Raw genomic sequence first — 21060 nt, forward strand, 5'->3', positions numbered from 1 at the left:
TTGAAGGAGTGCCTTTGATTTGACGGCCTGCACAACGACCGTTAGACCCAATGCCGTGTTTCTGCGCATGAGTTTAGATAGTCAACGTCGCCATGATATCCCCTACAACAAGCATTACATGGTGATTTTGCCAAGACGGACAGATATTTACCTACACAGTCTTGCACCCTTAACCCTTTTTTAACTGACTACAATATTTGTTGATTAAATCTGACTTTATAAGTGTTATGAGTAATCCAGGAATGTCATGAGTTAATCGACATGAGAAAACTCAAAATTACTTCGGACAAGCTCCACTCTTTTGGAAAAGCAGTTTCTGCCTATATTCATACTGTACTGTCTTTGTTTTGACCTATAAAAACAATTCAACCATTTCACTATTGAACAGTTTCAATTTATGTGAGTGTGATTTGCAGGAGGCACGTTCCAAATGAGGTTAGCAAGCTAGATTTAGCTTGTTTACAACAGACAAAAAGTTCACCCAAATATTTTTTTTTACTGTTGAAACACTCCTATTTGAAAGTCAAATTCATATTACAAAAAGTCCCTAGGATTCTTTTAACAAATTGGCAGGCCTAGTCCTATTTTCATGTGCTATAATTATTTTGCATTAGAAAGAAAGGGTAACATAAATTACAACACACTATAACCATTTGACCTTTTAATATCTCGCTTTCACTCTCTCTCATATCTCCGTCTCATATTACACACACAGGAAGTGAGTATATGCTCATAACAGTATATCTATTTCCTCATCATGGCCATTTGCATCTCAGCTACAGCAAACCTGTCTTGTCTTCTCTTGCCTGACGCTTCTTTCGCAGATAGAAAATGGTGAGTAGCCTACAGGCCTAAAAAGCTTTTCTTTACTATCTTTACTGTCTCTTCTCTAGAACTAGTCTCTTCTCCAATCTCTTAATTTATCTATCCTTTATTTATAGAAATCATGTACAGTCAGGTCCATAATTTTTTGCACCCTTGATAAAGATAAGCAAAAAGACAGTATAAAAGAAATACAAATACTGAGTTATATTGGATGCTCAGAAAAAGAAAATTCTATTGTTTTATGCTAATACAATTTCTCAAAGAAAGAGATTTTTCTTAACAAGTAATACAAAATAAAAAAAAGTAATACAAATTATTGGCACCCCTTTCTTCAATAACAGTCTTCAATGGTGAGGATAATGACACAGCCTTTTTCTAAAATTGTTTTATGAGGTTGGAGAACATGTTGGGAGGGATCTTAGACCATTCCTCCATACAGAATCTTTCCAGATCCTTAAAATCCTTTGTTAGCTATTATGGACTGCCCTTTTCAATTCAAACCACATTTTAAATGGGGTCAAGTCCAGAGACTGAAATGTTGATTTTGTGGTCAATTAACAATTTTTTTGTGGATTTTGATTAGTGCTTGCATTTATTGCTTTGCGGGAAGATCCACTAGCAGCCAAGTGTCAGCCTCCTGGCAGAGGTAACCAGCTTTTTGGTTAAAATGTCCGGGTACTTGGTAAGGTTCATGATGCTGTTGCACAAAATGACCTCAAACTTACGGTAAAATGTGGTGGTGCATCTTTGATGTTATGGGGATATTTTGCTTCCACTGATCCTGTGGCCCTTGTTAAGGTCAACAGCATAATTATCTTTACGAAGTACTTTACTTTTTAAACAAAACATTGTATTAGGATAAAATCATTTTATTTTTCAATATGTATGCTAAACTATCTATCTGCATTTGCTAGCTAAGTAAGTGAAACTGAAAGTGAAAAGAAATGAAAAAATGTATTTGTTCAAAACTTCAAGTATTGTCTTTCTCTCTCTTTAAGTCAACTACTCACCACATTTTATGCACTGCAGTGCTAGCTAGCTTATGCTTTCAGTACTAGATTCATAGGACTCCTGAGTGGTGCATCGGTCTAAGGCACTGCATCTCAGTCCTAGAGACATCACTACAGACCCTAGTTCAATTCCAGGCTGTATCACAATTGGCCGTGATTGGGAGTCTCATTGGGCGGTGCACAATAGGCCCAGCATTGCCCGGGGTAGGCTGTCATTGTAAATAGGACTTTGTTCTTAACTGACTTGCCGAGTTAAATAAAGGTTAAATAAAATAATATAAAAAATGAATTCTCTGATCCTTTGATTGCATGGACAACATGTCAGTTCATGCTGCAAGGGCTCTGATATCTTGGAGGACATCATCCAGAAGTTGTCATAATTACTGTGTAAGTTATGGAAGGGGGTGAGATCCTAGGTTTTGTATTGAAGTCAATGTACCCAGAGGAGGACGGAAGCTAGCTGTCCTCCGGCTACACCATGGTGCTACCCTACGGAGTGCTGTTGAGGCTACTGTAGACCTTCATTGCAAAACACTGTGTTTTTAAATATTATTTGGTGACATGGGAATATATTTAGTATAGTTTATCTAAAAAGTATAACTTTTTGTTTTTATGAAATTCATTGAGGAGGATGGGTCCTCCCCTTCCTCCTCTGAGGAGCCTCCACTGCACACACATTCAAACCAAATACATTTCACATGTGGATACAGTTATCCATTAGAACACCCTGACACACTGTTGCCACTGTGAACTATCCTTTATTGGGCTGTATTACATCTGTCAAATTCTCCAACACACACACACACTTCCATCATCTATCAAAACACATCCTGGGTTTCAGGTCAGTTCTCTGTAATAACATAGACAGGAATAAACGCCCTGACTTTGTGCCAGTTCAATTATGTGTTATAGCAGTGAGAAAGCCAATAGCGTTTTAATCGTTTTTTTTGTACTTGTAAGTGTTGTGAAATGTTTCCTAGTATTCATAGTTATCTAAACGTACTTGGTGATGTTGTGAAGCTTAAAATGCCAATCGAATTTCCCAAGTTTGGGATAATAAAGGTCTTCTAGTCTAACTTTGTAAATCTTTATTCTCACTTTCTTGTAGTAGCCTAATATTGTAGAGCATGCGAAGGCAGAGAGAGTAGGTATTGGCTTTACAAGGTATCATAGAAGCTCTTATGAAGTCAGACATTCAACCACAGTAAAAGACTGAAGAACAAAGCCAAACGGTTTCTCTTTCATCTCTGATCTAAATAAAACTGCAATTCCTGTCAGTCTGTCATGTGACCCAATAACTTCCTGGAACCTTGACAGCTGTGGTGATTGGCTGGCTCGCTGTGGGTTTCCAACCTCTGTCTTTTTCACGCACAACACTCATACACACATACACTGGCTGTGGTTTCCGACCACTGAATTTTCCCAACCCTACTGAAGTCTGTGACGTTAGAAACACAGGAACACACAGACAGCATAAACTTCAACTTGAACAGTGGTGGAAAAAGTATCCAATTGTCATACTTGAGTAAAAGTAAAGATACCTTAATAGAAAATGACTCAAGCAAAAGTGAAATTCACCTGGTAAAAGTAAAAATAATTTCAAATTACTACTTAAGCAAACCAAACAACACATTTAAAAAAAAGAAGTAATCTACAGATAGCCAGGGGCATACTCCAACACAATTTACAAATTAAGCATTTGTGTTTAGTGAGTCCGCCAGATCAAAAGGCAGTAGGGATATCCATGGATGTTCTCTTGATAAGTGTGTGAATTTGACCATTTTCCTGTCCTGCTAAGGAATCAAAATGAGTACTTTTGGGTGTCAGGGAAAATGTATGGAGTAAAATGTACATTATTTTATTTAGGAATGTAGTGAAGTAAAAGTTGTCAAAAATATAAGTAGTAAACAAAACTACAGATACCCCAAAAAACTATTTAAGTAGTACTTTAAAGTATTTTTATTTTAGTACTTTACCTCCCTGAACTTGAAGTCAAAATAAATAACAAATAATGTAACTGTGTACCACAATACAGCTCTTAGCTCCCAAATGTGTACAATAAACTCAAACTAAATGTGTCTTTTGGGTTTTTATTTTTTATTAATAGGTTCCAATGGAGGTATTGAATGGGGTCCAGAATGTTCCAGAACCCAGTCCAGAAAGTGTGGGCCTGAAGGTTCTAGATCCCAGCCCAGACAATGAAAGAACCATTCACGGTTTTGCCCACACCATGGCTGAAGACATAATATACTCAGCTACATACGAGTCCTCATCCGGGTGTCCTCCAGTCCAGGAGAGACTGGCTGAGAAGTTAGCCTCTCTGGCCATCACAGCTGCCTTGAAGGAAGCAATTAGAAGTGAGATATTTTGGTCTAATACAAGATCTAGGTCATATTCCAACCCCAGCCCATCCTCAGATAGAAGGGAGCAGGAACTACACAATACAAAACATGGGGAGGTTCATATGCACACAGAGATGAGTGGCAATGGTGAGAAACCTCAATATAATCCCAATGTGACCATCAAGTCCCACAGCTCTGGATCATCCACCTCCACTTCACAACCCTCCAAGCACACCCATTCCTACTGCTCCTTCTTACCCCAGTCGGGGCTTCCTACAGTGGGATCACTGGACTACCCAGATGCCCCCCCAACCACACCTCTTTTCCCAGAGATGGTCCAGAGCAGGGCTAGCTTTACCCAAAAACTAAAGGGGGGTTTGGCTAAAGAGTTCCTCCCCTCGCCCCCTCCCCCTACCCCTAAGGAAAAGCACAGAGAGGGAGGGCTCGCATTGGAGAATGTGGGGGAGGTCGAGGACACCCGGGAGGGGGAGGATTTCATGGGGCGTCTGTTGAGCTCTCTTTCTCTAGAGTGTTCTGAGAGAGAGGAGGTTTGGAAAGAAGAGGAAGCGTTTGATTTACCAACAGGTATTTTGACGGACGGTTATGAAGAGCGAGGACCCCACGGAAGGAGAGCCAAGCTGATGGCATATGTGGATGCACTATATGTGGATGCACTCTCTGATGAGATCACCACCTGGATGACAAATAACATGACAAATATTGACGACCTCTCTCTGATATGTGATCAAATGGTTGATCAAATCATCACATCCTCCATGAGTGAGGTGAGGCTGAGGAAGTACGTTGGAAGGCTGGTCTCAGATGCACTCTCCCTGGGATGGGAAGAGCAGAAGGCAGCCTCTCTCCATGACTCCCTGGTTCTCCGGCAGGAGCAGACAGGGAGAAGGGAACCAAATCCAGTGGACCAAGAGGCTCATCTAATTGTCTATCCCTATCCAACCAATCCCAACCAGTCATCCAGAGTCCAACTTTGTTCACCCAAAACCAATGAGATGGATCTGGATCTGACCACCAACACAGCCCACCCTCCAGCCCACTCGCCAACCTCTGTAATCAGTCAATCCTATCCTGAAGACTTGGCCTGAGCTGTGGTGAGGTGTTGTGTAATGGAAGCCTCCAGGAAGCAGTGTATGTAGCTCTCCAGGGTTGCATCCCAAATTACACCCTAATCGAATATGTGTAGTTTTCCAGGCTGGTTGGACTGTGTTGGACGGCCTGGTGGTAAAGAAAAAATAACTGACCCCAAGAGTGCACCATTAGAGTAATAGTCAGCTCCTGAAGAAAGTGTTGTAGTTGGAAAACAGTTGGTAATGTCAAAACTGATGAGCTTGATATACACTGCTCAAAAAATAAAGGGAACACTTAAACAACACAATGTAACTCCAAGTCAATCACACTTCTGTGAAATCAAACTGTCCACTTAGGAAGCAACACTGATTGACAATAAATGTCACATGCTGTTGTGCAAATGGAATAGAAAACAGGTGGAAATTATAGGCAATTACCAAGACACCCACAATAAAGGAGTGGTTCTGCAGGTGGGGACCACAGACCACTTCTCAGTTCCTATGCTTCCTGGCTGATGTTTTGGTCACTTTTGAATGCTGGCGGTGCTTTCACTCTAGTGGTAGCATGAGACGGAGTCTACAACCCACACAAGTGGCTCAGGTAGTGCAGCTCATCCAGGATGGCACATCAATGCGAGCTGTGGCAAGAAGGTTTGCTGTGTCTGTCAGCGTAGTGTCCAGAGCATGGAGGCGCTACCAGGAGACAGGCCAGTACATCAGGAGATATGGAGGAGGCCGTAGAAGGGCAACAACCCAGCAGCAGGACCGCTACCTCCGCCTTTGTGCAAGGAGCAGCAGGAGGAGCACTGCCAGAGCCCTGCAAAATGAGCTCCAGCAGGCAACAAATGTGCATGTGTCTGCTCAAACGGTCAGAAACAGACTCTATGAGGGTGGTATGAGGGCCCAACGTCCACAGGTGGGGGCTGTGCTTACAGCCCGACACCGTGCAGGACGTTTGGCATTTGCCAGAGAACACCAAGATTGGCAAATTCGCCACTGGCACCCTGTGCTCTTCACAGATGAAAGCAGGTTCACACTGAGCACGTGACAGATGTGACAGAGTCTGGAGACGCCGTGGAGAACGTTCTGCTGCCTGCAACATCCTCCAGCATGACCGGTTTGGCGGTGGGTCAGTCATGGTGTGGGGTGGCATTTCTTTGGGGGGCCGCACAACCCCCCTTGTGCTCGCCAGAGGTAGCCTGACTGCCATTAGGTACCGAGATGAGATCCTCAGACCCCTTGTGAGACCATATGCAGGTGCGGTTGGCCCTGGGTTCCTCCTAATGCAAGACAATGCTAGACCTCATGTGGCTGGAGTGTGTCAGCAGTTCCTGCAAGAGGAAGGCATTGATGCTATGGACTGGCCCGCCCATTCCCCAGACCTGAATCCAATTGAGCACATCTGGGACATCATGTCTCGCTCCATCCACCAACGCCACGTTGCACCACAGACTGTCCAGGAGTTGGCGGATGCTTTAGTCCAGGTCTGGAAGGAGATCCCTCAGGAGGCCATCCGCCACCTCATCAGGAGCATGCCCAGGCATTGTAGGGAGGTCATACAGGCACGTGGAGGCCACACACACTACTGAGCCTCATTTTTACTTGTTTTAAGGACATTACATCAAAGTTGGATCAGCCTGTAGTGTGGTTTTCCACTTTAATTTTGAGTGTGACTCCAAATCTATACCTCCATGGGTTGATGAATTGGATTTCCAATGATTATTTTTGTGTGATTTTGTTGTCAGCACATTCAACTATGTAAAGAAAAAAGTATTTAATAAGATTATTTATTTCATTCAGATCTAGGATGTGTTGTTTAAGTGTTCCCTTTATTTTTTTGAGCAGTATATATATGACACAACCTTAACCCACAATTAGGATTAGGTTTGTTTACAAGAGCTATAGACCTAATTAAGAAGACACTTTAAATTGGCTAACTTCTGATGATATTGCCACAAGGTTGGAGTTAGTGGTCAAAATGACATGCTAGTATTGTCAGAACCGATGAGGTTGATGTACATGGGCTATAACCTAAACCCAAAATGAAGAATGCATTGTTAATGTATAATTGTTTACTGACAATATTCTCTGCCATAAGGTTAGAGTTAATGGTCAGACAATGTTGTCATGCACTTGAACCTAGTGCACTTTAACTGAAAGAGAAAATTGACAATATTTGCTTCTTCATTAATTCACATAGAAGTAGTCCATTTCCCTCCCTTCAATATGCATACTATAAACAGACCAATCTCATCTTGTCTCCTCTGATTATCTTTGGTTGATGCAAAAAAAAACAAGCATGGCAGAGCGCACAAACTACCCATCATCGGATTACTTTTGATTTCTAGAAAGTGTTCTACTCAATTATTTCGCTCACCCATGATGTGATTAATTATAAATAGTAATTACTATTAGCTAATTCATATTGTAGTTTATGTCAGCCGAGAGTTATAAATACATGACCGCTTGTGATATATCAATATTTCCTCAGTTAGCGCTAGGACAAATGTAGTTTACATTTTTCCAGTTTGGATGATTGTGTTATGTTGTAGCTACTTCTGTGAATGTCTGAACATTGCATCCAAAAATAAACTGTTCACATTCTGGACATAACTTTGTTAAGGACTGTGTTTGTGCAAACTGTTTCTGAAAAAACTGTGGCCAGCTCAAATTCTGATTGTTGCGTCATTCGAAACTGGACGTTCTAAATACGCTTTCTAATCACACCGGTTTGATCGTATGCTACAAGGACCGCTGTAGAATGATCACACAGGTGTGTTGGTACATGTGGAAAGGTTAATAACAGTAAATACAAAATGCTTAATAAATATGTGACTGGTGAATTGTATGAGTCAGTGCCTGGGCCCAAGCATGTACTGGGCCCAAATATACTGTATTATAATACATTTTTTATCCAACCACAGGAGCACGATCTCAATGTTCAAAATAAACCAAAGTGTCACGACTTCCGCCGAAGTCGGTCCCTCTCCTTGTTCGGGCGGCGTTCGGCGGTCGAAGTCACCGGTCTTCTAGCCATCGCCGCTCCACCTTTCATTTTCCATTTGTTTTGTCTTGTTTTCCCGCACACCTGGTTCACATTCCCTAATCAGACTAAATGTATATTACCCTCTGTTTCCCCCATGTCTGTGTGTGGAATTGTTCTTTGTGTAGGGTGTTACGCTACAGGCTGGCTTGCGCTAGGTTTGTTTGTTTTCTTTAATCCAGTTCATGTTACCATGGTTGTGCTTTGTGCTGCCTCGCCTGTGCCTTTGGGCCAGGGTGTATATTAAAGTTCTCCTGTTATCACCCATCTCTGCTCTCCTGCGCCTGACTTCCCGGCAACCAGTCACTCACCCCGTTACACAAAGAGAATAATCTAGCCACAGAGGGTCAAAAATAACTGTGGATTAAGTTTTATTACAAGCACATACAGGTATCTGCCAAAATTAAGAAAACAACATAAAGTGTCTTAAAAGGGTGTTGCGCCACAACAAGCTGCCAAAACAGCTTCAATGCACCTTGGCATAGATTCTACTAGTGGATCTAAACCATGCCAGGAAAATACTCCCCACTTCTACAAAAAAAAGAAGCCCCCTGGCTTATGATTTCTTCACCCGGTCCTGGGAGAGAGTGGGAGTAAGGATGAGGTCAGTGTGTGTGTTTTTTTTCTCTGGTGAGCTTGTGTTAGGTGTGTGTGTGTGTGTGTGTGTGTGTGTGTGTGTGTGTGTGTGTGTGTGTGTGTGTGTGTGTGTGTGTGTGTGTGTGTGTGTGTGTGTGTGTGTGTGTGTATTTGGGTGGAGAAAGGGAGGCATATTGAGACGACAAGAAAACTCTGACTAGAAAAACAAGTGATTTTAGTGTGAAATTCAAACTAATGGGTTGCAGTTGAATCAGTTCAGGTAACCTGTAGTGGACTTGTGATATTTGTTTGTGTTTCTTCTGACCAGAAGTAGCAGGCGCTTCGTGTCACACATCTTGGGTCAATATCTGTTTTTTGCTTTGCTCTAAGGAATAGGGGCACCATTGAAAGGAGTGATTTCTGGGGTAGTCTTAAGTGTGGACGTGGAGTATTGGAAGTTGAAAATTCGTGGTGTTTGTGATGCCCGTCGTTTGGTGTGGCGCAGACCCAGTGGGGAGCGTGCTGAAATGGAGGAGTGGCTGTGTTTCTAGCTCTAACAATGCCGTAATATCTAACAGTAATATCTAACAATTTCCAAACAATACACATAAATCTAAAGTAAAGGAATGGAATTAAGAATATATAAATATTTGGGTGAGCAATGTCAGAGCGCATAGACTAAGATACAGTAGAATAGGATAGAAAACAATATATATGTAACAGTGTAGGTTCCGTCCCTCTCTTCGCCCCAACCCGGGCTCGAACCAGGGACCCTTGCACACATCAACAACTGACACCCCACGAAGCATCGTTACCCATCGCGCCACAAAAGCCGCTGCCCTTGCAACGCAAGGGGCAACCCTACTTCAAGTCTCAGAGCGGGTGACGTCACCGATTGAAACGCTATTAGCGCGCACCACCGCTAACTAACTAGCCATTTCACATCGGTTACACTCACCCCCCTTTTGACCTCCTCTTTTTCCGCAGCAACCAATGATCCGGGTCAACAGCATCAATGTAACAGTGTAGGTTCCGTCCCTCTCTTCGCCCCAACCCGGGCTCGAACCAGGGACCCTTGCACACATCAACAACTGACACCCCACGAAGCATCGTTACCCATCGCGCCACAAAAGCCACGGCCCTTGCAACGCAAGGGGCAACCCTACTTCAAGTCTCAGAGCGGGTGACGTCACCGATTGAAACGCTATTAGCGCGCACCATCCGCTAACTAACTAGCCATTTCACATCGGTTACACTCACCCCCCTTTTGACCTCCTCTTTTTCCGCAGCAACCAACGATCCGGGTCAACAGCATCAATGTAACAGTGTAGGTTCCGTCCCTCTCTTCGCCCCAACCCGGGCTCGAACCAGGGACCCTTGCACACATCAACAACTGACACCCCACGAAGCATCGTTACCCATCGCGCCACAAAAGCCGCGGCCCTTGCAACGCAAGGGGCAACCCTACTTCAAGTCTCAGAGCGGGTGACGTCACCGATTGAAACGCTATTAGCGCGCACCACCGCTAACTAACTAGCCATTTCACATCGGTTACATATACATATGAGATGAGTAATGCAAAATTTGTAAACATTATTGAAGTGACTAGTTTTCCATTATTAAAGTGGCCAGTGATTTTAAGTCTATGTATATAAGGCAGCAGTCTCTAATGTGCTAGTGATGGCTAAGTAACAGAATTTCACAGTCTGATGTTTTTCAGTCTCTCGGTCCCAGCTTGGATGCACCTGTACTGACCTCGCCTTCTGGATGATAGCGGGGTGAACATGCATTGGCTCAGGTGGTTGTTGGCCTTGATGATCGTTTTGGCCTTCCTGTGACATCGGGTGCTGTAGGTGTCCTGGAGGACAAGTAGTTTTCCCCCAGTGATGCGTTGGGCAGACCACACCACCCTCTGGAGAGCCCTGCGGTTGCAGGCGGTGCAGTTGCCTTTTTTTATTTTACCTTTATTTAGCTAGGCAAGTCAGTTAAGATCAAATTCTTATTTTCAATGACGGCCTAGGAAGTGGGTTAACTGCCTTGGTCAGGGGCAAAACGACAGATTTTGTACCTTGTCAGCTTGGAGATTCGATCTTGCACCTTTCAGTTACTAGTCCAACGCTCTAACCACTAGGCTACGCTGCCGCCCCAAGCAGTGATGCAGCCCGACAGGATGCTCTCAATTGTGCATCTGTAGAAGTTTGTGAGGGTTTTAGGTGCCAAGCCACATTTTTTCAGCCTCCTGAGGTTGAAGAGGTGCAGTAGCGCCTTCTTCACCACACTGTCTGTGTGGGTGGACCATTTCAGTTTGTCAGTGATATGTACGCAGACGAACTTGGAGCTTTCTACCATCTCCACTGCGGTCCCGTCGATGTGGAAAGGGGGGTGCTCCCTCTGCTATTTCCTGAAGTCCTTGATCAGCTCCTTTATTTTGTTGACATTGGGTGAGAGGTTATTTTCCTGGCACCACACTCCCAGGGCACTCACCTCCATCCTGTAGGCTATCTCATCATTGTCGGTAATCAGATGATTGAATTGGAGGCATGCGAGGCCACGCAGTCATGGGCAAACAGGCAGTACAGGAGAGGGCTGAGCACACATCCTTGTGGGGCCCCAGTGTTGAGTATCAGCGAAGTGGAGGGGTTTTTCCCTATCTTCAGAACCTGGGGCGGCCCATCAGAAAGCCCAGGATCCAGTTGCACAGAGCAGGGTTCAGACCCAGGGCCTCAAGTTTAGTGATGAGCTTGGAATGTACTATGTATTGAATTCTGAGATACAGTCAATGAAAAGCATTCTTACATAGGTATTCCTCTTTTCCGGGTGGGATAGGGCAGTGTGCAGTGCAATGGCGGTTATATCTTCCGTGGATCTATTGGGGCGGTAAGCAAATTGGACTGGGTCTAGGGTGTCAGGTAAGGTGGAGTTGATATGATACTTGACTAGTCTCTCAAAGCACTTCATGATGACAGAGGTGAGTGCTACGGGCGATAGTCATTTAGTTCAATTACCTTTGCCTTCTTGGGTACAGGAACAATAGTGGACAAACTCTTGAAGCATGTGGGGACAGTAGACTGGGATAGGGAGAGATTGAATATGCCCGTAAACACTCCAGCCTGTGCATGCTCTAAGGACGAGCGAGGGATCCCATCTGGGCCGGCAGCCTTGCGAGGGTTAACACGCTTAAATGTCTTACTCACATTGGCCACAGAGAAGGAGAACCCACAGTCCTTGGTAGCGGGCCATGTTGGTGGCACTGTGCTATCCTCAAAGCGGGCGAAGAATGTGTTTAGCTTGTCTGGAAGCAAGACGTCGGATTTTCCCTTTGTTTTACGTGATTGTCTGTAGACCCTGCCACATACGTCTCGTGTCTGAGCTGTTGAATTGCGACTCCACTCTGTCTCTATACTGACGTTTTGCCTGTTTGATTGCCTTACGGAGGGAATAACTACACTGTTTGTATTCGGCCATATTCCCATTCACCTTGCCATTGTTAAATGCGATGGTTCGCACTTTCAGTTTTGTGTGAATGCTGCCATCTATCCATTATTTCTGGTTAGGGTAGGTTTTATTAGTCACAGTGGGTATGACATCTCCTATACACTTCCTGAGAAACTCAGTCACCGTATCAGTGTATATGTCGATATTATTCTCGGAGGCTACCCAGAACATATCCCAGTCCACGTAATCAAAACAACCTTGAAGCATAGATTCTGATTGGTCAGACCAGCGTTGAATAGTCCTTAGAATGGGTACTTCCTGTTTGAGTTTCTGCCTGTAGGAAGGGTGGAGCAAAATTGAGTTGTGATCAGATTTGCTGAAAGGATAGCGGGATAGGACCTTGTAGGGATCCCGGAAGTTGGAGTAGCAGTGGTCGAGTGTTTTAGCAGCGTGAGAGCTACAGTCAATGTGTTGATAGATCTTCGGCAGGCCTTTCATCAAATTTGCTTTTTTTAAATCCCCAGCTACAATTAATTCGGCCTCAGGAGATGTGGTTCTTTGAGGGCTGTCGTGGTAACGACTTGAGGGATGATATACACGGCTGTGACGATAACTGAAGAAAATTCTCTTAGGAGATAATACGGTCTGCACTTGATTGTGAGGTATTCTACGTCAGGTGAACAAAAGGACTTGAGTTCCTGTATGTTATCACAATTACACCATGAGTTGTTAATCATGGCTACTTTGAAGAATTTGTTTAACCTCTTACATCTAGACGTTCCGCTAGCGGAACACCTGCTCCAATATCCAATGACGGGCGTGGCGCGAAATACAAACTCCTCTAAAATCCGAAAACTTCCATTTTTCAAACATATGACTATTTTACAGCATTTTAAAGACAAGACTCTCGTTAATCTAACCACACTGTCCGATTTCAAAAAGGCTTTACAGCGAAAACAAAACATTAGATTATGTCAGCAGAGTACCCAGCAGGAAATAATCAGACACCCATTTTTCAAGCGAGCATATAATGTCACAAAAAACAAAACCACAGCTAAAGGCAGCACTAACCTTTGATGATCTTCATCAGATGACAACCCTAGGACATTATGTTATCCTGTTGGGGATAGGGGGCAGTATTGACACGGCTGGATAAAAAACGTACCCGATTTAATCTGGTTACTACTCCTGCCCAGTAACTACAATATGCATATAATTATTGGCTTTGGATAGAAAACACCCTAAAGTTTCTAAAACTGTTTGAATGGTGTTTGTGAGTATAACAGAACTCATATGGCAGGCAAAAACCTGAGAAGATTTCATGCAGGAAGTGGCCTGTCTGACAAGGTGTCGTTCTTCTTGTCTCTGTTTATTGAAGAGTGAGGATCTTAGCTGTCCCGTGACACTTCCTACGGCTGCCATAGGCTCTCAGAAGGCGGTAAAATGCTGAATCGTGGCTTTGCAGGCTCTGGCTGGAAAAAAGTAGCGCGTTTGGGTAGTGGCTGGTTACAGTATTGTGAGACTCAGGCTCGTGCCCGCGTCGACCGAAAGCTGTGTTTTCTTTCCTCTGTTTAGCTAAATGGACATTCCCGGTCGGAATATTATCGCTTTTTTACGAGAAAATGGCATAAAAATGGATTTTAAACAGCGGTTGACATGCTTCGAAGTACGGTAATGGAATATTTAGATTTTTTTTGTCACGAATTGCGCCATGCGCACGACCCTGATTTACCATTTCAGATAGTGTCTGGGACGCACGAACAAAACGCCGCTATTCGGATATAACGATGGATTATTTTGGACCAAACCAACATTTGTTATTGAAGTAGCAGTCCTGGGAGTGCATTCTGACGAAGACAACAAAAGGTAATCAAACTTTTATAATAGTAAATCTGATATTGGTGAGTGCTGAACTTGCCGGGTGTCTAAATAGCTAGCCCGTGATGGCTGGGCTATGTACTTAGAATATTGCAAAATGTGCTTTCACCAAAAAGCTATTTTAAAATCGGACATATCGAGTGCATAGAGGAGTTCTGTATCTATAATTCTTAAAATAATTGTTATGCTTTTTGTGAACGGTTATCGTGAGTAATTTAGTAAATTGTTAGAGAATTCCCCGGAAGTTTGCGGGGGTATGCTAGTTCTGAACGTCACATGCTAATGTAAAAAGCTGGTTTTTGATATAAATATGAACTTGATTGAACAAAACATGCATGTATTGTATAACATAATGTCCTAGGGTTGTCATCTGATGAAGATCATCAAAGGTTAGTGCTGCATTTAGCTGTCTTCTGGGTTTTTGTGATATTATATGCTAGCTTGAAAAATGGGTGTCTGATTATTTCTGGCTTGGTACTCTGCTGACATAATCTAATGTTTTGCTTTCGTTGTAAAGGCTTTTTGAAATCGGACAGTGTGGTTAGATTAACGAGAGTCTTGTCTTTAAATAGCTGTAAAATAGTCATATGTTTGAGAAATTGAAGTAATAGCATTTCAAAGGTTTTGAAAATCGCGCCACAGGATTCAACTGGCTGTTGCCCTTAGAGGTTATACAATACATGCATGTTTTGTTCAATCAAGTTCATATTTATATCAAAAACCAGCTTTTTTACATTAGCATGTGACGTTCAGAACTAGCATACCCCCCGCAAACATCCGGTGAATTTACTAAATTACTCAGAATAAACGTTCACCAAAAACAAAACAATTATTTTAAGAATTATAGATACAGAACTCCTTTGTGCAATCGAGGTGTCCGATTTTAAAATAGCTTTTCGGTGAAAGCACATTTTGCAATATTCTCAGTAGATAGCCCAGCCATCACGGCTAGCCATTTAGACACCGACCAAGTTTAGCCCTGACCAAACTCCGATTTACTATTACAAAAGTTTGATTACCTTTGTTGTCTTCGTCAGAATGCACTCCCAGGACTGCTACTTCAATAACAAATGTTGGTTTGGTCCAAAATAATCCATCGTTATATCCAAATAGCGGCGTTTTGTTCGTGCGTTCAAGACACTATCTGAAGTGTAAATAAGGGTCACGAGCATGGCGCAATTCGTGACAAAAGATTTCTAAATATTCCATTACCGTACTTCGAAGCATGTCAACCGCTGTTTAAAATACATTTTTATGCCATTTTTCTCGTAAAAAAGCGATAATATTCCGACCGGGAATCTGCGTTTAGGTAAACAGACGAAAGAAAACAAAGCATTCTGTTGACGCGGGCACGAGCCTGAGTCTCACAGTACTGTAACCAGCCACTACCCAAACGCGCTACTTTTTTTCAACCAGAGCCTGCAAAGCCACAATTCAGCTTTTTTCCGCCTTCTGAGAGCCCATGGGAGCCGTAGGAAGTGTCACGTAACAGCAGAGATCCTCTGTAATGGATAGAGATAATCAAGCAGGGCAATAAATTGTCAGACAGGCCACTTCCTGCATGGAATCTTCTCAGGTTTTGGCCTGCCAAATGAGTTCTGTTATACTCACAGACACCATTCAAACAGTTTTAGAAACTTTGGAGTGTTTTCTATCCAAAGCTAATAATTATATGCATATTCTAGTTTCTGGGCAGGAGTAATAATCAGATTAAATCGGGTACGTTTTTTATCCGGCTGTGAAAATACTGCCCCCTAGCCATAACAGGTTAATACTTTTTGGGTTACTACATGTTTCCATATGTGTTATTTCATAGTTTTGATGTCTTCACTATTATTCTTCAATATAAAAAATAGTAAAAATAAAGAAAAACTCTTGAATGAGTAGGTGTGTCCAAACTTTTGGCTGGTACTATATGTTAAATTGGGCTAATTTTAGCACTTTTCTGGGATGCTTGATTATTTGTATAGCTTTATTGGGAAGCATAGCAGAGGTAGACATGTTCCTGTTATTTATGTTGGTGCAGGGTGAGCTGCACATGGTGGACTTCCTGCTAGGGCACATTGCCTCAGCGCTAACAGTATCACTCTGGTTCATAGGCACACTGCACACAGTAGCTGTGGGATCAGCAGAGGCATTCAGGGCAGAAAGAGGGACATAAATTAGGCTACTTACATTGTGTCTTCCAATGCCCCTGGGATAACGTACAGTTGCTGAAGCATTATGTAACTCAGCAACACAATGGTAGGGATTAAATGAGCTGGGTTTAGGTCATTGACAAGTCACTGTCTCCACGCAGCCTTATAATGCTGTGAAAGGATCGAGCTTTGTTTCCAGAAGGTATCAACATTGTCCATAAATTAAAAACTTACAGAGCTGCAATAGTCTCATAGCCAGTTATGGAGTGCTAAAAGTCTGCTGAACCATTCAATGCCACGATTTAGGGAGGGCAGAGGGCCAGATATTATGGGGCGTTTGTTGAGGGTCAAATAGTTACCCAATCAGTAATTTAAAATCCATCTTCAGCTGTTATGAGCTGCCCTTCATAATGTCATTGCATCGAACATGAACTATGATAGATTTAGTTTCCTGATGCTGGTTTAAAATGTTTGGGAGCAGCTTATTGATGTCCTGTACTGATGCTCCTGTATAGCATAACGTTTTTGCTTCAGGGACTAAGACATTTCTCAGTATTGAATTGCCCAATACAACTGCCAGAGAAGGGAATGGCGAAATCCGCCCAGTCCCACCCCTTACACATTTAGTTGAGTTTTTCACGGGCCCACTAGAAGCAGGAAAGTGTATGCACGCTGCTCCCGGCGAAAGGTCCAGACCTCCCACAGCAGGCAGTGCCCCGTCAGATCCAGAGAGAGGAAAAAGAGCCGAACCCGACAACGAAGCCTCTGCTGGAGTTGGAGTCGGAGTCAGCACCGCCATCGCAGACACAGGCAATCCCAGCAACTTCCGGCGCCGACAGAGATTCCTAGGACAATATGCAGTTTTTCGTTTTTTTTATGTATGATTTCTTACATTGGTACCCCCGGAAATCTTAAGTTTTATTACATACAGCCGGAAGGAACTATTGGATATAAGAGCAACGTCAATTCACCAACATTACGACCAGGAATACGACTTTCCTGAACCGGCGACCCATAAACAATGGCGGCGCAGAAAGGGCAGACGGAGCGGTCTTCTGGTCAGGCTCCGTGGACGGGCACATCGCGCACCGCTCCCGAGTATACAACTCGCCAATGTCCAGTCTCTTGACAACAAGGTAGATGAAGTCCGAGTAAAGGTTGCCTTCCAGAGAGACATCAGAGATTGTAACGTTCTTTGTTTCACGGAAACATGGCTCACTCGGGATACATTATCAGAGTCGGTACAGCCACCTGGTTTCTTCACGCATCGCGCCGACAGAAACAAACATCTTTCTGGTAAGAAGAAAGCCTTATGATTAACGAGACATGGTGTGATCATAACAACATACAGGAACTTAAGTAGTTTTGTTCACCTGACCTAGAATTCCATACAATCAAATGCTGACCGCATTATCTACCAAGAGAATTCTCTTCGATTATAATCACAGTCGTGTGTATCCTCCCCAAGCAGACACATCAACGGCCCTGAAAGAACTTCATTGGACTCTATGTAAACTGGAAACCACATATCCTGAGGCTGCATTTATTGTAGCTGGGGATTTTACCAAGGCTAATCTGAAAACAAGGCTCCCTAAATTATATCAGCATATCGAATGCGCGACCCGGGCTGGCAAAACCCTGGATCATTGTTATTCAAAGTTCCGCGACGCATACAAAGCCCTCCCCTGCCCTCCTTTAGGAAAATCTGACCACGACCTCATTTTGTTGCTCCCAGCCTATGGGCAGAAACTAAAACAGGAAACGTCTGTGCTCAGGTCTGTTTAATGCTGGTCCGACCAATCGGATTCCACGCTTCAAGATTGCTTCGATCACGTGGACTGGGATATGTTCTGCATAGCGTCGGACAATAACATTGATGAATACGCTGATTCGGTGAGCGAGTTTATTAGCAAGTGCATCAGTGATGTTGTACCCACAGCGACTATTAAAATATTCCCCAACCAGAAACCGTGGATTGATGGTAGCATTCGCGCAAAACTGAAAGCGCGAACCACGGCTTTTAATCAGGGCAAGGCGACCGGAAACATGACCGAATACAAGCAGTGTAGCTATTCCCTCCACAAGCCATTCAAACAAGCTAAGCATAAGTATAGAGACAAAGTAGAGTCGCAATTCAACGGCTCAAACACGAGAGGTATGTGACAGGGTCTACAGTCAATCACGGACTACAAAAAGAAAACCAGCCCCGTCGCGGACCCCAATGTCTTGCTCCCAGACAAACTAAACAACTTCTTTGCTCGCTTTGAGGACAATACAGTGCCACCGACACGGCCCGCTACCAAAACCTGTGGGCTCTCCTTCACTGCAGCCAACATGAGTAAAATATTTAAAGGTGTTAACACTCACAAGGCTGCAGGCCCAGATGGGATCTCTAGCCGCGTCCTCGGAGCATGCGCAGACTAGCTGGCTGGTGTGTTTATGGACATATTCAATGAATCCTTATCCCAGTCTGCGGTTCCCACATGCTTTAATTAAGAGGGCCACCATTGTTCCTGTTCCCAAGAAAGCTAAGGTAACTGAGCTAAATGACTATCACCCCGTAGCACTCACTTCTGTCATCATGAAGTGCTTTGAGAGATTAGTCAAGGACCATATCACCTCCACCCTACCTGACACCCTAGACCCACTCCAATTTGCTTACCGCCCCAATAGGTCCACAGAAGACACAATCGCAATCACACTGCACACTAACCTAACCCATCTGGACAAGAGGAATACCTATGTAAGAATGTTGTTCATAGACTACAGCTCAGCATGTAACACCATAGTACCCTCCAAACTCGTCATTAAGCTCGAGACCCTGGGTCTCGACCCCGCCTTGTGCAACTGGGTCCTGGACTTCCTGACAGGCCGCTCTCAGGTGGTGAGGGTAGGAAACAACATCTCCACCCCGCTGATCCTCAACACTGGGACCCCACAAGGATGCGTTCTCAGCCCTCTCCTGTACTTCCTGTTCACGCATGACTGCGTGGCATGCCTCCAACTCAATCATCAAGTTTGCAGACGAGTGGTAGGCTTGATTACCAAAGACGAGACGGCCTACAAGGAGGAGGTGAGGGCCCTCGGAGTGTGGTGTCAAGAAAATAACCTCACACTCAATGTCAACAAAACAAAGGAGATGATCGTGGACTTCAGGAAACAACAGAGGGAGCAGCCCCCTATCCACATTGACGGGACAGTAGTGGAGAAGGTGGAAAGTTTTAAGTTCCTCGGCGTACACATCACGGACAAACTGAAATGGTCCACCCACACAGACAGCGTTGTGAATAAGGCGCAACAGCGCCTCTCCAACCTCAGGAGGCTGAAGAAATTCGGCTTGTCACCAAAAACACTCACAAACTTTTACAGATGCACAATCGAGAGCATCCTGTCGGGCTGTATCACTGCCTGGTACGGCAACTGCTCCGCCCACAACCGTAAGACTCTCCAGAGGGTAGTGAGGTCTGCACAACGCATCACCGGGGCAAACTACCTGCCCTCCAGGACACCACCCGGTGTCACAAGAAGGCCAAAAAGATCATCAAGGACAACAACCACCCGAGCCACTGCCTGTTCACCCCGTTATCATCCAGAAGGCAAGGTCAGTACAGGTGCATCAAAGCTGGGACCGAGAGACTGAAAAACAGCTTCTATCTCAAGGCCATCAGACTGTTAAACAGCCATCACTAACATTGAGTGGCTGCTGCCAACATACTGACTCATCTCTAGCCACTTTAATTATTAAAATTTGGATGTAATAAATGTATCACTAGCCACTTTAAACAATGCCACTTTATATAATGTTTACATACCCTACATTACTCATCTGATCACTCATCTCATATGTATATACTGTACTCTATACCATCTACTGCATCTTGCCTATGCCGTTTGGCAATCGCTCATCCATATATTTTTATGTAGATATTCTTATTCATTCCTTTACACTTCTGTGTATAAGGTAGTTGTGAAATTGTTAGATTACTTGTTAGATATTACTGCACGGTCGGAACTAGAAGCACAAGCATTCCGCTACTCTCGCATTAACATCTGCTAACCATGTGTATGTGACAAATAAAATTTGATTTGATTTTTGATATGATGAAGGCGCAGGTAGATCAGGCACCGGTGCAGCTCCGAACCTCTTGCAGTTACTCCCGTCTGCTTAGCAGCATGCTGCTGCCTTCGGTTTCCTTGGCAGGCAAGTTCCAGGTAGCACAGGCCATTCAGATAGGGACAGATGACAAGGCAGCGTTGAGAAAGACAAACATTTTTCTCCATAAATTTGCACAGAATTGAGACTTGTGTTTTAAGCATAGCCGCATTGGAACTTTCGGATTGTTAATACTGTCCTGGACAAGTGCGTAATAAACACAGCTTCTACAGCGCTGGAAACATTCGTTAGCTATTCCAGGCAAAGCGGGCTCCATTGCAACCTAGCTATAGCCGGCCGGGATATCCTTGTCCCATTGCACTCTAGCGACTCCTGTGGTGGGACGGGAGCATGCATGCTGACACAGTCACCAGTTGTACAGTGTTTCTTCTGACACATTGGTGCGGCTGGCTTCCGGGGTAAGCGCGTAGTGTGTCAAGAAGCAGTGCGGCTTGGCAGGGTCGTGTTCTGGAGGACGCATGGCTCTTGATCTTTGCCTCTCCCTAGTCCGTACGTGATTTGCAGCGATGGGACAAGACTGTAACTACCAATTGTATATCATGAAATTGGGG

The 21060-nt window shown here is 43.9% G+C and overlaps 1 protein-coding gene across 1 annotated transcript; it reads left to right on the forward strand.

The window, feature by feature from the left end:
* The first annotated feature begins 745 nt into the window (after positions 1–745).
* si:dkey-171c9.3 (uncharacterized) lies at positions 746–5784 on the forward strand. The gene is made up of 2 exons (XM_014207446.2): positions 746–834; positions 3943–5784. The coding sequence occupies exons 1-2, from the start codon at positions 832–834 to the stop codon at positions 5281–5283; spliced, it is 1344 nt and encodes a 447-aa protein (XP_014062921.2). The 5' UTR covers positions 746–831; the 3' UTR covers positions 5284–5784.
* The last annotated feature ends 15276 nt before the right edge of the window (positions 5785–21060 follow it).

This window comes from Salmo salar, chromosome ssa07, assembly GCF_905237065.1.
Source record: "Salmo salar chromosome ssa07, Ssal_v3.1, whole genome shotgun sequence".
Classification (NCBI taxonomy): domain Eukaryota; kingdom Metazoa; phylum Chordata; class Actinopteri; order Salmoniformes; family Salmonidae; genus Salmo; species Salmo salar.